Here is an 18,856-nt window from a genome sequence, read left to right as displayed (position 1 = left end):
ATATTTCAGTATGTAATAAGTATAAAAATTACTAATGGAATATGTTACATTCTTTTTACAAATTTGTCTTTAAAATTCTGTGTATTTGTAGCTCATTTCAAGTTATACTAGCCATAATTCAAGTGCTCAGTTGCCACATATGGCTTAGTGCCTACTGTATTGATCAGCACAGCTTGAAACTGCTTTTTGGTGACTTTTGGGATGCTTAGCACATTTTTCAATTATGTAAAATAATAACAGCAGCTAGGATTAGGTCTCAAGAGAGCTAATTAACAATGAGAGCATTTATGAAAAGTTCTTATGTCATTCATTCATAAACTATTCATTCATCAGTTAGACTTCGAGGACCTATTACGTATGTAAAGGGCCGTAGATAAAGAGAGGAATAAGGTGTTCCCTGACCCTAGTGAGTTTACAGTAGATGAATAATAGGAGACAGATTGATTGCAATATGAGAGGCTAAAGACTACGATGAAGGAATTAAAGGCATGCTATGGGAACCGAGAGGTGCAAGAAACTCTTTCCAGAGCAATCTATCTGGAAGGCTTGACAGGGGAGGAAAAATATTCCAATTGACTTCTGAAAACGGATTCAGAGTATGCTGGGTATACTCTGATGGAAAGGGAATTATAGGCAGAAGGAACAGGATACATATGAGTATGATTCATGAGGAGTACAAGAGGGGAAGTGAAGTACTTTGAGTACTTGTCTCATGCTGAAGACTATGCTGGGGAAGTAATTTATTTAACTGTGGAAATGGCAAAGCGTTTGAGGGACAGTAACAAGTTCAGTGGGTCTGATTTCTAGAATGTAAGAAGTGGAGATGAAGATAAAGAAGTTAGTGGTTTGGGCTGGAATCTGAAGGGCCTCATGTGCTATATACAAGTTTAGTGTAAGATGGAGGCAGTTTTGCACAGTGTTAAGCAAGAGGCCTGGAGGTCAGAATGAATCGTATTTGAATTTGAGCTCCACTACTTAATAACTTTGTGATTGAGAACAAGGTTACTTATACTACATTGGTGGGTTTAATTTGTAAAATGAGGATACCAGTGCTCACTTCAACAGTTGTCCAGAGAAAGGATTATAAATCGTTCTATTATAAAGACACATGCACACATATGTTCACTGCAGCACTGTTTACAATAGCAAAGACCTGGAACCAACCCAAATACCCATCGATGATAGACTGGACAAGGAAAATGTGGCACATATACACCATGGAATACTATGCAGCCATAAAAAACAATGACTTCATGTCCTTTGTAGGGACATGGATGAATCTGGAAACCATTATTCTCAGCAAACTGACACAAGAACAGAAAATCAAACACAGCATGTTCTCACTCATCAGTGGGAGTTGAACAATGAGAACACATGGACACAGGGAGGGGAGCATCACACACTGGGGTCTGTTGGGGGGGCTAGGGGTGAGAGCAGGGGGTGGGGAGGTCAGGGAGGGGTAACGGGGAGAAATGCCAGATGTAGGTGACGGGGGGATGGAGGCAGCAAACCACATTGCCATGTATGTACCTATGCAACAATCCTGCATGATCTGCACACGTACCCCAGAACCTAAAGTACAAAAAACAAACAAACAAACAAAAAACAATTGTCCAGAGAAACAAAGGAGATAAATGCTAAATTTATTTTATTAAAACATTTAGCATGGTACTTGGCATATAGGAAGCTCTCCTTAAATAACAGCTATAATTATTGTTTAGAATGACAACAGAGAACCAGAGAAGGTCACTAATGGTCAGATTAGTAGATGCATGTTTTTGTTCAGAAATTCTGACCAAGGTATGGTGACAGGCTAGAGAAACAGGCAGTAGTGAGACGTTTGGAGACTTCTTGCAAAGATGAAGTGATTGGGTCTAAACTAAGGTAGTAGAAATAGAGATGGAGAGACTGGGAGGTTGTGGGAAGCATTATGTGAGACATTTTTGAAGGATAATCAATAGGCCTTAGTGGTTGAATAGGGATGGAAGATTGGAAAGAAAGAGGAGTTAAAGTTGGCCCTAAAGTGGGAGGACTGGGCAACTGACTAAAGAGATTACACACAGGGGAAGTTTTCAGGTGGGAAGCTGGTGAATGTGGGAATATGTAATGGGGATAGATTTGGGGCCCATCAGCAGATTAGTGGTAGGCGAAGCCATAGGGAAGAAGGAAACCATTCCAGAAAAAACATACCAGGTGAGAAGAGTTTGAAAGAGAAGATGGCCTGAGGAAAATTCCCCATTGTAAGGGTTGCGCAGTTTAAAAAGTGAGACAGAAGAACATTTAGAGAGATAGAAGGAAGACAAGGGATGATAGTCTCATGGAAACAGAAGAAAAAAACATTTTAAGAAATTAGGGATTTCTGAGTTACTGACGTACCAAGATGCGTAACAAATAGACCCATATGCAGTGGCTCAGCACTAGAAATTTACTTCTTTTTGTAAAAGTCCAGTTCAGTGTCTTTGTGTGGGGCTATGGGGGTCAGGAGGATGCTGTGTTCCATGAAGTTCTTCAGGAACCCAGGTTGATGGTTTTACATTTTTAATCCTTACTTTTTGGTGTCACCTTGAGAGTAGATCTCCATACTAGACAACCAAGGAAACAGCTTGGAGGAGCAAAAGGAGGGGTAAAGCCCCTGAAGCATAAGCTCCTGGCCTGGAAACAGCATGGATCATATCTACTGGAGAAAGCTCAGTCACATAGCCACACCTCACTGCAAAGGATACTGTGAAATGTCATCTAGCTGAGTGCCAGGAGGAAGAGCAAGTAGATTTAGCCTCTGCCATAGGAGAGTTAAGAAGTTGTGGTTATGAGAGGACTGATGAGAAACTACATAGTCAGCAAATAGGCATCATTGGTAACTTCCCAGAATACTTTCAGCAGAGCCATGGAGATGGAAGAGAAATGGCCAAATATAGGGCTCTGCTGATCACAAAAGGAAAATGGACTTCTCTTTATATCCTGTTCTTTCTAGGAATGACCAGGAGTTGCTATTAGCTTGAAATCTAATCACCTGGCTGCGGCTTAGTAGAAAAACTAGCCACCATAATCAGGTTAAAACTTTTTCTTTCTGCAGAAAACTACAAAGCTTCAGGGTACTAAGATCATTGTGGCAGTGTTCCCAGAAGCTCCAGCTTGACTCATCTAGAATCCAGCCCCTCACTCTCCCTCTGATTTCATGCAGGGCTGGCAGGGATTGGGATAGGGGAAGAGACATCTGTTGCCTTAAGTGTACATAGGATGTGTGTGCACATATATATGGGTGTGAGTATCTTTCAGAGTTGTGTGTGTGAAGATGACATTTCTACTCTGTCCCTCTTTGGAGAGTAGGGATGTATGCTCTTTTGGTAGCAAAGTTTAATTCTTTATTTTCTTATTATCCAAGAGCTGAAACTGTAGGAATTATAATGTGAGAAAATGTTATAATCATTGTCATAAGAAATGCCCTTGTATAGGCTTAACCAAAGAAAACAGTAATTATATTACACACACATACCACTCAGAAATTCACATGGTGAAGGCTGTTGTTAGAAAAGGAACACCTGAGTAGTGCCTTTGCTGGGGGACTTGCTAGAATGTTAAGACTTCTGCCCCCTCAAACACATGGGCTTAATCACACGTTCAGTCATGCCACCTCCAAAAGGACTCTTCCCAGCTGGAGGTGTGACTGGGTTTCTCCCAATGGGCTATATTGATTCTTACGTAGCAACTGAACAAACGTTTCTAGAAATCCTACTGAACTTCAAACACCACTTTAAACCCTGGGAATTGCTCCCATTACATGGTTTCTTCTTAGTGGATCTTTTACAGCTACATCACTAGGCTGTATTTCAGTTGTTTCAAAGCCTGCTGATTTCACGGGAGAATCTGGAAGAGAGAAATAAATTTGTTCACCCAAAGGAATGAGGGCTGGTGTTACATTTGTGACTTCTCAAGCCCTGAGAAAAGAACTAGGCCCTATGTGTATGATGCAGGTTGTTGGTTTAGGTATCATATGGAATTGAATCTTCAGAACTCTTTCTATCATGTATCAGTGAAGAACTACAAGCTTAATGGAGCTTTGAAGTCATTGGTATGATTGAGTCACTAATTTGAACTAAATCAACCCCCAAACCTCTGCAATATTTGAATTATAACTCACAGTTTTTTTAGCATCAGATTTCTCCCACTTGACACTAATTATGAAATTCAGCTGAAGTGTAGTTAAATAGAGGAATGGAAGATGGAGAAAAGACCTCAAATACTAGATTGTGTCTTCTGGTAGTGAAAAATACTTCCTATACAACTATTGACATGAAGGCTAGTAAGGGTAGGGGGATAGTTGTAAGGAAGGCAGCTGATGAAATCTGTCCTGGAGGAGAACAGATTTAAGAGGTGACAAGACGGTCAGAGAGAAGAAGTAAAATGGAAGAAGTGGAAGATCCAGGACAGAGATGGCTACTGCCAAAACATCTGTTGTGTCCTTTCGATATCAAGACTAAAGTGCTTTTCGGTTCCTCTGTAAGAAAAGTTCCTGGCAGGCTTGTGGTCTTTTAAAATCTTCCTGATCATCACCTCGTTGTACAAAAGCCCAATTAATTTCCTACCATCTGGATGATGTCGTCTCTTTCCATCCAGAATTGCACAGAGAGCTTTCGCTCTCCCTGCATGAGCTAAATAAACTCTCCAAGGCAAATATTTAATTAATCTTTACTTTTTCTGGCAGTTTACAAGTTCGAGATTTTCTACTAGAATGATTTAATATGGTTTTAAAATATCCCCCTTTCAGCTATTTGTGTCCTTTTTGGAGGTGTTAAATGTGGAAGCAATTATCTTCTTATGACAAGATCTGATCTTTTTCTTAGCTCAATAAAGCTTTGTGCCTTGTGACACCTGATGCGTAGGTAAGGAATTGGGCTTATTTTCTATTAATTTGCAGTGAGTTACTTTCCCTTAGATAGCTAAAGGGTAGGATGTATGCGTCTCTGAGAGATAAGCCACAATTTGCTAAGTGTGTAGGAGGACACTAAACGCTAAAAAAGATCATGTTCTAGCAAAGTGAAATGTGAAAAATCTTTCTTTTGCATTACTCCATAACCATGGCAGAAAGAAACAAAAAAGCTGATTAAGTGATTTCATGGGGCGTAACCTAGAAAAGGATGGTCTTTTTGAATTACTTCTTGTTAGTCTAAATGGGAATCTTTTTTACAGTGTGTGAGGCATCATATTTTTAGTTGATGGGCCCATGATTTTGAAAGCCTCAGGTTCTTACCAATGTTCAGAAAGCTGGGGCACTGCCAACAGAGAAGATAAAATAAGCTCTCTGATTTCATCCAGCATGTCTGATGTGTGCCAGGGAAAAATTCTTTTAACATTCAGAGAGAATAGTTTTTGTTGTTGTTGTTGTTTTATAGAATGACGAGAGCACCAAAGTAGATGGTTTGTGTTCTGCCAAAACTGTGGCGATAGTTAATTGTCTTGGGGAACATGAGACATTTTATTCTGTGTGAAACTGATGCCAAAACACATTTTAAAAATGCAACTGCTTTCTCCATTTTAAATTCCAGTGAGAAAGCAGATCATTTCACAGTGGCCTAGTAGGACTGACACTCCCGTAAGGTCAATAAATTCCAGGGCTGGAGATGGATAGGATGGCACATTAGAAGTAGTTTTCAGAACCCAGTGAGACTTTGTGAAACATGGGAAATATTTACAAGTGGTTGAAGTTAATACAAAAGTCAATTATGGCAAAACCATCATCATCATGTTTGTAGAGCATTTCCTGTAGGTCAGCCATTCTACTAAGTCCTTTATGCGCATTCTCTTAGACGTGTAGCAACTCTAGGAAATAGGTATGATTATTGTCTCCATTTTACGGATGACAAAATCAAGGTAGAGAGAGGTTAAATTATTCCCTCAGGAGCATAGAGCTTATAAGAATGGGGGTTGAGGATACAGGGAGAGCCCTGGGATTTGAGTTCCAGGAATCTGAGTCCCAAAGCTGTAGATTCAACCACTAGGCAACATTACATCCAGGAATCCTTTTATGATCAACACCATTGAAGGAGTCAAAGTTTGATTCGCTTACGTGGATGCCAGCAGTCAAGGCCCGATGAATAAAAAGAAAACGATGTAGGTAAAGTTTGCCTTTGGTTCTTTTTCACCTTCTTTTAATTCTCCTGCAAGGGTTTCTACTACTCATTTTAACCCTGCTCCTGATTGCAAACCCATGTTTTATTTCTATAGGAATTTTTTTCTAGAAAGGCTTACCATGGGAAGTAGTTTATCATAGTACCTTACAAAGGCTTAAGGAGTCACTCCTTTAAGGGGTATATTTGTGGCTTTCAATAGGAAATTTTTAAGGAATACAAAGTTTTTTTAGATACATAGAAGCCGACTCTAAAAGTGATTATTCAATCTCTATTTCAGACCAGTGGAGATGGTATTTTTCAGGCAGGGGGCTCTATCTGAGGTCCTCAAAGCACACTGTGGATAGGAGGTGCAACCTTGTCTCCTGGAAAGGCCACTTATAGAACACAAATGGGGAAAGGGTCAAAGGAAGGTAGAAATATTGCATAGATGGTAAGTGATCCAAAAAGCAGGAAGAAAAGCATGAGATCTCATAATGTGGTGCTGAGTTTAAATTCCGCCTCTGACAGTTTCTAGCCATGTGACTATGGGCAAAAGTCCACCTGCATTAAAATATCTGCTTTATAGAGTTTTGAGGACTAAGTAAGATAAAGACTGAAAACTGCAGCAACCAAAGGCATGTCTACAGACAGGAGGTTCTTAGCCAAGGTTAACACCCTTCCTTTCACCCCCTGCCACACTGTGTGTGAGTTGGAGGGGACCAGGAAGGGAAATGGTAAAGATTGATGGAACTGAGCTGTCTAGAAAAGAAAGATACTAAGTTGTGAGATACTTATTCCTCGACATGAATCAATTTGGTTTAACTCATTCATTCATTCAATAAATACTTATTGATTGCTTCTGTAGTTCTGCTGGATTTGAGGCTTATACTCACTGCATGCAGCAATGCTGATTTTGTGGGATCATGACTTTATACATTTAGAATCTGATAAACCCAGCCAACTGAAGGCAGTAAGGCATTGCTGGTATCTTTCTCTTGCTCCTTCTTCAGCTATAGCTTCCAATAAGTGCTTCAGAAAGTTGAACAAGAATAATTTCCTGTTTTTGCTGTATTATTCTGGAATGCTCTGCACAGAATATCTTCTTTAATCAGGACATATTTAATCAGCAGATCTACCACTAACCACTGGCTGTTGTTCTCTCTGGTAGGTGTATACTGAAGTATAGAAAATACAGAAATCTAGACTTTATTTACCTACTTTTGAAACTACACAGCTCCTGAGTTAACTGTAGCAATAGAAACCACATAGGTGATGTAAACCATTGGATTTTTAAGAACTTCATTGGATTTTAATTGAAGATCATGAATTATATTCTTGTTCTTCAACTAAGACTATGTGTGGTGATACCTGACACCTCTAACCCTTGATTTTTAGACTAAACGGACCAAGAAGCGTAGATATTGGTCAGAACTAATGAAGAGACTGAAAAGAGGTGACCTTAATAATCATGCCGTGGCACTTTGCTATTAGGGTTTGCCAAGTGCTTCCTGAATGTCCCCAATCCTTGCCAGCCTGTGCAGAGAAATAAGGTCATGGTAATGTTAATGCTGTTCTGTTTTAGATGATGCCTGTCACCCTTCCACCTCCCCATTACCTTATGAAGGGGCAGCAGAGACAGAAGGAGAGCCATATCATCCCTTCTATTGTTTCCCACTCTCCTCTCTCCCCCAGGTACTCATGAACCAACTTTGTCCCGTCTCCTTCAGCAGAAAAAACAAAAGCTTTTATACATATCAAATATGCAGATCTATCCCTTGTGAGTCACCAGCTTCATCTTCACAGTCTTATTTAGGCTCAGGCAGGCCCACGCTTCTACCCATTTATGAAGTTGCCTGGTTTTGCTGAGCTGATAACCATAAGGGAACTAGGATGCTATCAGGGCCTAGTGGAGATTGGGATCTTCAGCTACTGTAGATGATCAGCATGAGGACTACCCCCAGGAAAGGAGTCACAGTAGCAGGTAGAGGAATGGCTCTTAAGGAGTTTATTAACACATTGCAGGATGATCACCTGTTGGAGGAGATGAAGCTCAAAATACATAAGGTGAATTGGCTGAGAAGACATCCCGCATGTACTTGAGAGAAAGGTATTCATTTCTGTGGCCTTCAATACAGTATGGAGGTTATTCTTAGACCTTTAGTTTTTCTAGGGCAAGACAGGGCAGGGAGTCATGGAATCCAGATGGAAAGAAAGGTACACTATCCTCCTCACTTGGACTTCAGAGGAAATAGGATGACCGAAATCATGGGAGTGGTGTAGTTTTTGTACAGAATGTGTCACGTTTTAATCACCAGGATCCTCTGTGCTAAGTATCAGCAACAAGGCACTGTTTTGTTTATGACCTAATCCACTCCTGACCTTCTACTTGAAACAGGACCCCCAGTTATTCATTCTGGAATCAAAGACCTCAAGGTCTTGAAAACAACCCAGTCTGGATTTGAAGGTTTCATCAAGGACCAGTTCACCACCCTCCCTGAGGTGAAGGACCGATGCTTTGCCACACAAGTATACTGCAAGTGGCGCTACCACCAGTGCAGGGATGTGGACTTCGAGGCTACCTGGTATGAACGTGTGCAAGTAGTGTCTGCCCTTGTCCCAGGGGCACAGACTTCATAGAGTCTTAGATCTGAAAGGGAAACTTAGAGGCCATTCAACTTAACCTCCCCTCCCACTATTCAGAAATCTCTTCTGTTTATTCAGTTTATTAAATTGGTGGTTCTCAAACATGCATGTGCATCAGAATCGCACAGAATCAGAAAATGAAGCTTGCTGGGCCCACCCCCAGAGATTCTGATTCTGTAGGACTGAGGTGGGGCCCAAGAATGTGCATTTCTTACAAACTCCCAGGGGATGCAGATGCCACTAGACTGGGGACCACACTTGAAGAAACACTGCATCAGATGAAAAGAATATCTGGCCTTACTACCTTATGGTGACGCAGGGAGGGCTAAACAAGGGTGACCAACTCGTTCTCGTTTGTCAGGGACTTCCCTGATTTTAATGCTGAAAGTCCCACGTCTCAAGACACCTCTTGGTTCCAGGCAAGCTAGGATAATTGGTCAATCTAGGCTAAACTAAAAATGACATGATGTTCATAAAAGCATTTTATAAGTTGTAAATGCTTTAAAAATACTGTCAACTGAAATAACAAACTGAGATAGATTCTCCAAAGATAATGAATTTATTTAGGAACACATAGGGAATCTGCAAATTTGTGGGCTACAGGAACCATAGGTATATCCTAAGAGGTTGAGGCAAGGGGAAGCTTTTAAAAGCAAAAGGAAAATGTGTATATTTGTTTTGAGACAAAGAGAACACTGGTTACAGTGGCTATCGCAGTAGTTAACGCCAGCTCATTAGTGGAGACTGTGTCAGGCAATTACCTCATTCTGCTAGCTGTCTTGTGACTCACGTTGCAAGCCGCAGTTTGAAAAGTCCTTGGCAAAATTCTTGTTACAAGCATATATACCTAAGAGCCCTTCAGAGAGTCTTTTCAATAGTTCTTACGGCCATGTGTGTGTGAGAGCCCTCCCTCAGCTTCCTGGGGCCATGTGTGTGTGAGAGCCCTCCCTCAGCTTCCTGGCTTTATTTATTTATTTCACTGGAGTCTGACACAGGTGACTCCATTTTGATTCTGACAACTCACAACATAAAGGTATGATTATTATTATAATAACCTGACAGGGAGTAATTAGGCCTCTGAACTTTTAGAACTTGCCTTTTGATTAAGTATCTCATTCCTTTGCTAAAGCTCTGTTAGCACTTTCTACCCTACTATAAGCTAGAATCTGCATGCATACCCTTCCCCTACCACCCACTCCCACAGCACTCCCTCCCACTGGTGTAGTTTTTCTCTGCTTCTTTTATTATGTGATAGGTTTTTAAATGCATGACAAGAATGTCACCTCAGTCCTCGTTCCTTTTTATTTCAAGTACTCTCCATGAGCAGCAGCCTGATGTATTTATGTTGAAAAGAGCATGAAATTAAACATGCCAGAGGCAGGATAGTACTGTAGGCTGGGCCTCCTACTAAAAAGAGAGACTTAGAGCAGATCATGTAACTTTTAAGCTCAAATTCTTCATCTCTAATTGGGGATAATAATAGTACCTACTTCAGCTATATTGAGAGAATTCAATGACATCATCACATAAAATGCTTAGCACAGAAAAATCTGTCTAACCTAAAAACACAGAGTATGGCACAGAGTAAACCCCTAAATGTAACAATTCAAGGAACTAGCCAAGCAGAGCAGCAAGATGGTGAGAACTTGGGAGTCCTCTTCATAGGTTCTTCAAACATGATGGGAAATTTACCCTGAAGTGCCCATTGGGCCCTGGGGCCAAACTATGAAGAGTCTAGTGATGCTCAGTATGTTTGTTCAATGGGGGGTGTGTGTGTGTGTGTGTGTAGGGGAGTGGGAAGTGAGGTGTTTTGTTTTTGGCATTATAAGATACTACTCTCTTCTAAAAACATCAATGAAATTGTTTTCTGGGGACAGATAAGTCACTGTTTCTTTGCTTTCTAACACATTCCTAAAATTCCATCATTTCAGGATCCTCAGTGACCTTCTCTGTGTTTTAGGGACACCATTCGGGACGTTGTCCTAGAGAAATTTGCTGGGCCCTATGACAAAGGCGAGTACTCGCCGTCTGTGCAGAAGACCCTCTATGATATCCAGGTGGTCTCCCTGAGTCGAGTCCCTGAGGTATGTTGTGTCAGTTGCCATTCTGAGGATTGGGAAAACGTGTGTCTTCTGTCAGCTCTGAGAAAGAGTTGAGAGTTAAAATAAGAAAGTGGAAGACACATGAAAAATGACATCTGTTGTTGTTCAAAAGCTTGTTATAGCAAGTGAGAAGGGAGCACAAAATGGAAAAATCTGTCTAACCTGAAAACACAGGCCACTGTTGTAGTCCTTGAGTTTTGTTGAAAATTCTTTGAGTCCCTTCAACCTGCCACTGATTTAAGCCTCGTATTGAGGACACTTGAATGCCTTGAGGGAAAGGGGTAATTATACAAAGGTTCTGTGTTTTAGGAGGACCAGAGAATGAAAGATAGATGTAGAGAGATTTCATCCATCCATCCATCCATCTATCTATCCATCTGTCCATCCACCCACTTCCCCACCCATTCATTCATCCGTTTATTGAATGGTGATTATGTCTCTGGCAGCACACAAAGGATACAAAGATAAATTAGACATAGTCACTACCTTCAAAGAGCTCATCGTTCAGTGAACAAACAAAATAAGTAACAATACAATAGAGAAAAGAGTATTATGAAAGTACAGAGCAAAGCACCTAACTCAGGTATGGGAGATGGGTTCAGCCAGGTTTTCTAGAGGGAAGGGTGTTTGATTTGAGTCTAGAGGTTATCTGGGTTTACTCTCAAGGGTGAGGCAGCAGGATAGGTATGGAGACAAGAGATAGCATGATACAGTCGTTTACTGTTGGGTCTACCACATGTGAATGAATATATATGAATGAATTATAGTCTTTCCATGTGCCTAGAGATGAGGCAGGAACCACAGCAGCCAGTCAAGAGGGCCTTTGCAGCCTTATTTATAGAGTCTGTACCTTATCCTGAAGGCCTCTGGGAGCCACTGAGGGGTTTAAGCAGGATGTTTTGTGCCAGATTTGGACTCTAGAAAAATCACTCTGACAGAAATGTGATGAATTAAAAGGTTGATGGACCACAGGCAAGGAGACATGTTGGGATCTATTTCAGAATCTTGAAAGGAGAGTCTGGGCCATGGTGGGGCTGGAAAGGAGGAGTACCACCCTTAGACCTGGGCAAGTGGGACTCTGGCCATGGCTCAGCACTTTAGAGGCCCTCTTCAGACCTTCCTCTGGCTAGGCCTCCCTCCACTGGGTGAAGAGTCAGTGGGGCCACAGCAACATACCCTGCAGAGGCCCATGCATTCTCCAGAATTTCCTGTCCAAATAGCCCTGAGACTACTTCTGGAACCTGGACAAATCACTTCTTGAGGTCTGTCTTCCAGAGGGCGGATCATGCTATTGGTGTTCACGTTTAGGCCTGAGAGTAGGCAAAAAAGCAGATGTTTGCAGGAGGTATTGTTGGTGCTTGACATGCAAGCTGGAGTGTCTACCCATGTGAGTTCAAGAGAGAAGGTGGGATGGGCGTAGGCGAGGGTCTGGCTCTTCCCATGCTGCCATGCTCTGGCATGGTACTCCAACGAGTTAGAGAATTTTAAATTGATACCTGGCTTTCCAGGTTGTTATGAAGGGTATATTTGTCAAGTTAGAAGAGTAAAACATATTTCACTTAAAAAAATTTAGCTTGATTTATGTAACTTTAAAATCTTTATACATTTGGTATGTGGATCTCCAATTATTACCGCAAGGCCTGTAAACATTAGGTGCCGGCCTGGAAAGGAGGGAGTGGAATGAGGAGGAATTTAGAAAGTTGACTGGCTAGTAACTGGAGGCCAGTTGGATGTCAAAGAGGTCTCCCAGATTTCTGACTCGAGGAGCCCTTTCTTTTCAGAGAAACACATTTTGTACACTGACGGGGAGAAGGGTGAGCCCACCATCTAATCATAGAACTAGCAAGAGAAAACAGTGTCGGGCAGTGGAGGAACATCAGAGGGTGTCTCCAAATCGGAGAGAGAACCTGAGTAATGGGCACAAGGGTAGGGGAGGGCGAGGGTGGCTGGAGCGACAGACATGGAGGCTTGCAGCTCCTAATGTGATGCATACCACTGTGGATTCCAGATAGAAGACATGGAAATCAGCCTGCCAAACATTCACTACTTCAACATAGACATGTCCAAAATGGGTCTGATCAACAAGGAAGAGGTAAGAGAACTTTAAATATATTTATAGCACATATCTGACCCACCCACTTCTGCCTCCCTTTTATAAACCTGGGATGATAATGTCACTGAATAAAACTCTTAGCAACTGTTGCTTTGGGGAATATTTATAGTTGCCAGTGATTAGAGCCCTCTTTAATTCTGGGACTTTCAATGCCTGAGGTTGGAGTGCCCTTGAAGTGGATGAATGCTTATATAAGGTTGGAAGCTGTAGAGAGGAAAAGACAGAGAAGGAACAGTGTGTGCCCAAGGAAACGGCTCTGAGATCTGCTTCTCGGAAAAGTGCCTCACAAATTCATTATTCTTCCATCATGAGGCAATGAGGAGAAAAAGAAGATTCTATTTTTACTTTCTTCCATCATTCCTACCTTTTGATTAAGTAGTCAATTCAGTGGCATGAAATACACACAGGAAAAGATGAAAGAGTATTTTTGTTTCTAATTGCAATTACAGAAGGTAAAACGAGAAAATTAATTTTTTGAAAAGAACAGCTTGTCTTGGAAAAAGCATTTCTCCTTTTTTTTTTAAGCCATGGCAGAATGTTAAACCACTCATCGTGTCTGACTAGACAGCCTGAAGTCCTTACTGGTGGCCTGGTGTGGTCAGTTCTTGGGAGATCAGAATCATTCTTCCCTCTTGGACTACATTCAAGATGATAATATTTCTCAGTTTGCTTCAGCTTCCCACACACTTCTATAATCTAGAAAACATTACTTTGAGTATCTTCTTTCAGTATTTGTTGGGGACCGAGATAGGGAAGGAGCTATCTATTAGCATAGCTCTGCTCCCATAGACTCATATCCTTTGGTGGATAAAGGCTAATGAATGGGTCTTCAGAAGGTCCCACATTCTGCACCTGGTACCCCAGGAGCCTCACAATCCTTCAGGCTAGGTACCTCCTTTCTGTTTTGCAAGTAATGTGGGTGGCCTCTGGCAGGCTTTGACCACCATCAGCTGCAGGTGGAGGCTGGGGAGTCACATCCGGAAACAAAAGTCATGGTTAGGTACCCGGCATAGGTGATCTAGAGTTCTGAGTTGCTTAGGAGAGCAGCCTTGGTCCCACATGCTGTTCATCCAGCCACAAGGAGAGGCAGCACTATTTACTTTAGAGGAAGGGAAGGATATGGCTACTAGAATGTCATTAATTAGAACATGAAGCCTTTTTAAAGCCTTCTAAAGGGCAGAAGAGGGACCTGAAAGTAATCCTGGCTAAGTCCATCAGAGGCAAAAACGAATGGACCCTAACTAGAAAAAAGGGTCAGGTGCCATGGCTGGAGTAGTGCTTAGCTCAGGACTCCAGGCAGAGAGAGGAAGTCTCCTGAGGCCCCCTCACACCTCAGGTCTGCACTAATCCCAGCGTGCTGGGAGGCCGCGGCCACAGGGTTCTTCCCTCTAGGAAGTCAGACTCACAGCTCCCTCATGGAGCCCAGCTGGGGACTTGAAGGCAGGAAGGCCTGAGTTCCTTTGGATCAGGGCTCTGCATAAAAAGGCACCTGAGTTGCTGAACAAGCTGTCCTTGTGTCTGTACTTTGAGAATGGCTGGGGCCACTCTTGGACTCTCACCCAGCAGGTGTGTACAAAGTGAACATAGCACATGAGAAACAGGAAGTTAGACACATTAGAACCAGCAGAGGAGTGACAAATGACAGGGTGGGAAGGTGGAAGAACTCTAAAAGCACGGCTGTCTGGAGCCATTTAGAATTGAGTGAACAGCCCTGCAGACCTCAGACACTTCTGAGGGCACGGTGATCCTACAGCACTGGCCAATGACTCATGGCCAAAGTGAGTCACCAAGAAAAGGTCAATTGTGTTCAATACACTGCATTTAAAAAGCAGAGATATGGAATGCATTTTAGAAATATTTCTATCTCGATGAGTAACATTTTTCAAAACCTTTTAAATTTTCTAGAAAATTGACTCATCTCTCAACTATTGCCAGAATAATAAGGCATTACCATGCTTGAAGTAACTTTGCTGGAGGACATATACATTTTCCTGTTTAGCAAGTTGTTGTTTTCGTTGTTTTAATAATTGATTCTTAGAAAGGAGGAGAGAACTATTTTAATGTCTCTTAAGTTACCATGTGGTTTTTCTACAGGTCTTGCTGCCATTAGACAATCCATATGGCAAAATTACTGGTACAGTCAAGAGGAAGTTGTCTTCGAGACTGTGACATTGTGGCCACCAATAGGAGTCCACTCTCAGCTGAGGAATTCCTTAAGTCATTTGTGATGCTGGAGATTATAGCACGTAGCCATGCAAAATTTCACACTAGTATACTGATTTATAGTGTTCACCTTCCTCCAATACTAAACAATTTATTTCTTCTACACCTGGCTCAGCAAGGCATTCTGTGGATTACCTTATTAGTAATTATAACATGCTTTATGGCTATAGTTTACTTTTAAAATGCTGAGAAGTATTACAACAGTTATACATCAGTATTTCTTTTTGGTTGTCTTATGCCTTCCTAGCTTCGAGAAGCTTTAGAATCAATTTATTAGGAAGATAATCATGAATTAATGGGTGTGTCACATCAATTAATTTGTGCACAGCTTTAAAAAAACAAATGTTTTCATCCTACTGATGCTCCTAAGTAATGCAGAAAAGGAAATAAAATTATATTGAAAAATATCACCATTGTTACTTCTTTGACTGAATATTTGGATTTTAAGAATGCTCTAGCATATCACTGATGATTTATTTCCACTCTGATAGTACTTCTGTGATCTTAATGCATTGATTTTAAACTTTTTCAATCCTTAGATAATATTTAGTACATATAAGCATACTGAAAAAGAGTATAAATTGTTTTTCTTTGAATAATACATCCCTTATGTGCACAAAATGTCACATTTAATAAATGTTAAGCCAATATACAGATGGGTAGATGTACACATAGATGACTAGAGAGTATATAAGTGAAAATATCAGCAATGACGATTTCTGGACGATGGGATTATGAGTGTTTTCTATGTACCTTTCTGAATCTTCCAAATATGAACAATTATTTCTTTTATAGTTGATGATTTAAAGATGCATACAGATTTGAGGGCTGATTATATCAATTGACTAACACTACCATTGTATACATATAATAAATCTTCACAAATTATAATTGTAGAAACTCATGATGAAAACCTGTCCACATGAACATTCTAGATAACCTTTTCCATTAAAAAAAACTTTATTTAAAAAAATAAAATAAAATCTCCATTTTTAAGAAATGGGTACATATGAGCCCTTAGTATTATTTGTTAATACAGCTTCACTCACGTTTATAATACCACTACTTAAGGTTGCATTGTATAGTGGTTAATTGCACAAATTCATTTAAATCCTAGCTCCACCTCTCAGTAAGTCTAAGACAGGTTGCCTCATCTGTAAAATGGAGGTGAAAAGAGAACCTACCTCACAGGTCTTTTGAGGATTAAATGGGTTAATGCTTGTCAAGTGCTATGGTAGTATTTGGCCTGACACATAGACATTTATATATACGTGTTTGTTGAATGTAATAAATGCACCGCCTTTTCATTTGTTATTAGGCCCACATAGAAAAGCCATCATTGGCCTCTGGGTCAGGCAAGAGATGGGAGGTGTTGAGAGCAGCAAACCCTACAAGATGCTGGAGGCCATTCACAAGCGAGTGCCTGCTTGGAAATTAATGTGGGATAAGAACAATGAAATAATTTGATGAGGAAAGTGTTGTGCTACACTGAATACTCATGTCACAAAATGTGCTTCTACATCATGTAACTTACCTGGCCAAATGACTGGTACATTTTATTCCTCTGCAAATTTGTTAATTGTGTTCCAAGAGGAAAGAGACTAACATGACTTTTCAAAAACAAAAAACAAAACAAAACAAAAACCCCAACTTAATTAGGCCTTTCTTACTTGATGTTCTCATATTATTGTAAGTTTTAGGAACACTGGCTTTGCTTCAGAGAAACCCACGTTAGAGCGGCATCTTTAGACAGAATTGTGGCCCATTTATACATATGTGCATTTTGCTTCTCCTGAGCTCTTAGCACATTTAGTGCAATAGATTGCAAATGAGCTATTGGATGTTATAGCCCAGGTATGTGGCAGGAAAGCCTGTAGCATTTGAAATTTTCAAGGAGCAAGTTCCTGTGTTGTGAAGGATGTTTCCCTGTTACAATTGTGAATGATGGTGCCGAAAACCAGGTTTGGGTTTCACCTGTTCCTTTCAGTTTGGCAGACGGGCAGGCAGACCTGAACTGTAAACACCTGTGAGGTAATTTGTTTTAAAAAACACTTCATGATTTTGCTAGGAAGTCTCCAGGGGTTCAGTTCCAGTTCTCTGAGAAGCAGAGCTGCCCTTACAACACTCTCTCCCCTCTTCCCCCACCTCCCTCCCTCCTTCCCTCTCTCTCTCTCTCTCTCTCTCTCTCTCTCTGCTTACCCCAACCCTCTCTCAGGTGTTTTCATGGAGGAATCGTGCAGGTGGTTCCAAGCCTACGTGCTGCCGGGGAGGCAGTTTCCATGGCATTCAATGGAGCAGGCTGTCATGTGGGGCTTGTGGTTTTGGCAGCCAAGATTCTGCCTAAGATTTGTTCCATATTCTTTAAATTTCATCTCATAATTTTCATAGTGACAGACTCAGAAAATATATCTCATTCGTTTTCCTTTTCCTTTTTAGAGTCAGACTTAAGTTCATGCCATTCCTTATTTTTAGAAACCAATGTTATCTTCTCTTTTTTCTACCCCAATATAGAAACATAATAAGTCTGTTGAGATAGCATTTTACTGATTTGTCATTGAAACAGAATTTACCTTCTTCAATCACCTGCAGATTTTAACTAGAGAAATTTGAACTTTTTTGTAACTTCGTTATACTTTGTCCAGAAAGAGCATATCCTCTCCTCTAGACTCTGAGCTGCGTGGAGTTGGCCCTTTGCAGTCACCTTTGCTAGTCCTTTACAACTTCGAAGTGCTTTCCTGCCTGCACTCATGAGGAAGCCAAAGCTTCTTCCCAAAGAGAGATACTTGAAGCCTTCTAACCAGACATACAGGACCCTTCTGGCTTCCACATACTTGAAACTTCATCTCTATATTTTTCAGTCTTAGCACTCATTTCTCTTAGAGCTCAGCTACCTCTCATTCTTCCATTTGCCCAGGCTCCCTCTCAGAAATTCTTAATTTTTTGGAGCTTATCAAGACCCTGTTGAGAATATAATGGCTCTGGACCTTCTTCCCAGAAAAATGCTCATTCATGTCTCTACAGGTGCCTCCACCTCTGCTAAGGAAGCAGTTCACACAGTATCTTTAAAATATAAAGGATTCCAACAGAAATTTGCCACATGAGGAATATATTCAACCAAACTTAGAAGGTATACTACTCCCTTTACATAAGAAAAAAAAAAAAAACTAGCCAGAAAAAAAGACAAGGATTCCAGGCGTATTAGTTTCCTGAGGCTGCCATAACAAATTACCATGAACTTGGTGGTGCAAAACAATAGAGATGTATTCCCTCATAGTTCTGCAGTCCAGAGTCCAAAATCAAGGTGTGGGCAGTGTTGTGCTACCTCGAGAGACTCCAGGGGAGATTCTGTTTTCCCTCGCCCAGCTTCTCATGCCTTCAGGGGTTCCTTGACTCACAGCTGCATCACTGTAGTCTCTGCCATCACAGCCACATTACCTCCTCCTCCTTCTGTCTGTCAGGTCTTCCCTGTATGACTCTTATAAGGACACTTGTCATTGGATTTGGGGCCCACCTGGATAACCCAGGGTGATCTCTTCATCTCAAGATCCTTAATGACATCTACAAAGATCTTTGTTCCACATAAGGTCAAATTTGCAGGTTCTGACAATGAAGACATGGACTTCTGTTTTGAGGGCCAATACTTGGTGTATCCAACCCATTGGGATACA

At 41.1% G+C, this 18,856-nt stretch overlaps 2 protein-coding genes across 9 annotated transcripts in view; one reads left to right on the top strand and one right to left on the bottom strand.

The window, feature by feature from the left end:
- LOC105710282 (uricase) overlaps positions 1–15,595 on the top strand; it is a 119,503-nt gene extending 103,908 nt beyond the window's left edge. For all 6 annotated transcript variants that reach the window (XM_064372568.1, XM_064372567.1, XM_012442522.3 and 3 more), the window contains 4 exons: positions 8,503–8,689; positions 10,711–10,834; positions 12,861–12,944; positions 15,060–15,595. In XM_064372568.1, coding sequence (XP_064228638.1) covers positions 8,503–8,689; positions 10,711–10,834; positions 12,861–12,944; positions 15,060–15,134 — 470 coding nt within the window. In that variant the 3' untranslated portion in view covers positions 15,135–15,595. The remainder of the gene's footprint in view (positions 1–8,502; positions 8,690–10,710; positions 10,835–12,860; positions 12,945–15,059) is intronic.
- DNASE2B (deoxyribonuclease 2 beta) overlaps positions 1–18,856 on the bottom strand; it is an 86,329-nt gene that overhangs the window by 35,380 nt on the left and 32,093 nt on the right. The gene's annotated exons all lie outside the window — the stretch shown is intronic.

The sequence above is a fragment of the Aotus nancymaae genome, unplaced genomic scaffold (assembly GCF_030222135.1).
Source record: "Aotus nancymaae isolate 86718 unplaced genomic scaffold, 86718_ANA_hifiasm-v0.15.2.pri h1tg000007l, whole genome shotgun sequence".
In the NCBI taxonomy this organism is placed as follows: Eukaryota; Metazoa; Chordata; class Mammalia; order Primates; family Aotidae; genus Aotus; species Aotus nancymaae.
Note: the sequence above shows the minus strand (reverse complement) of the source record. Positions and strands in the feature narration are given on the sequence as shown.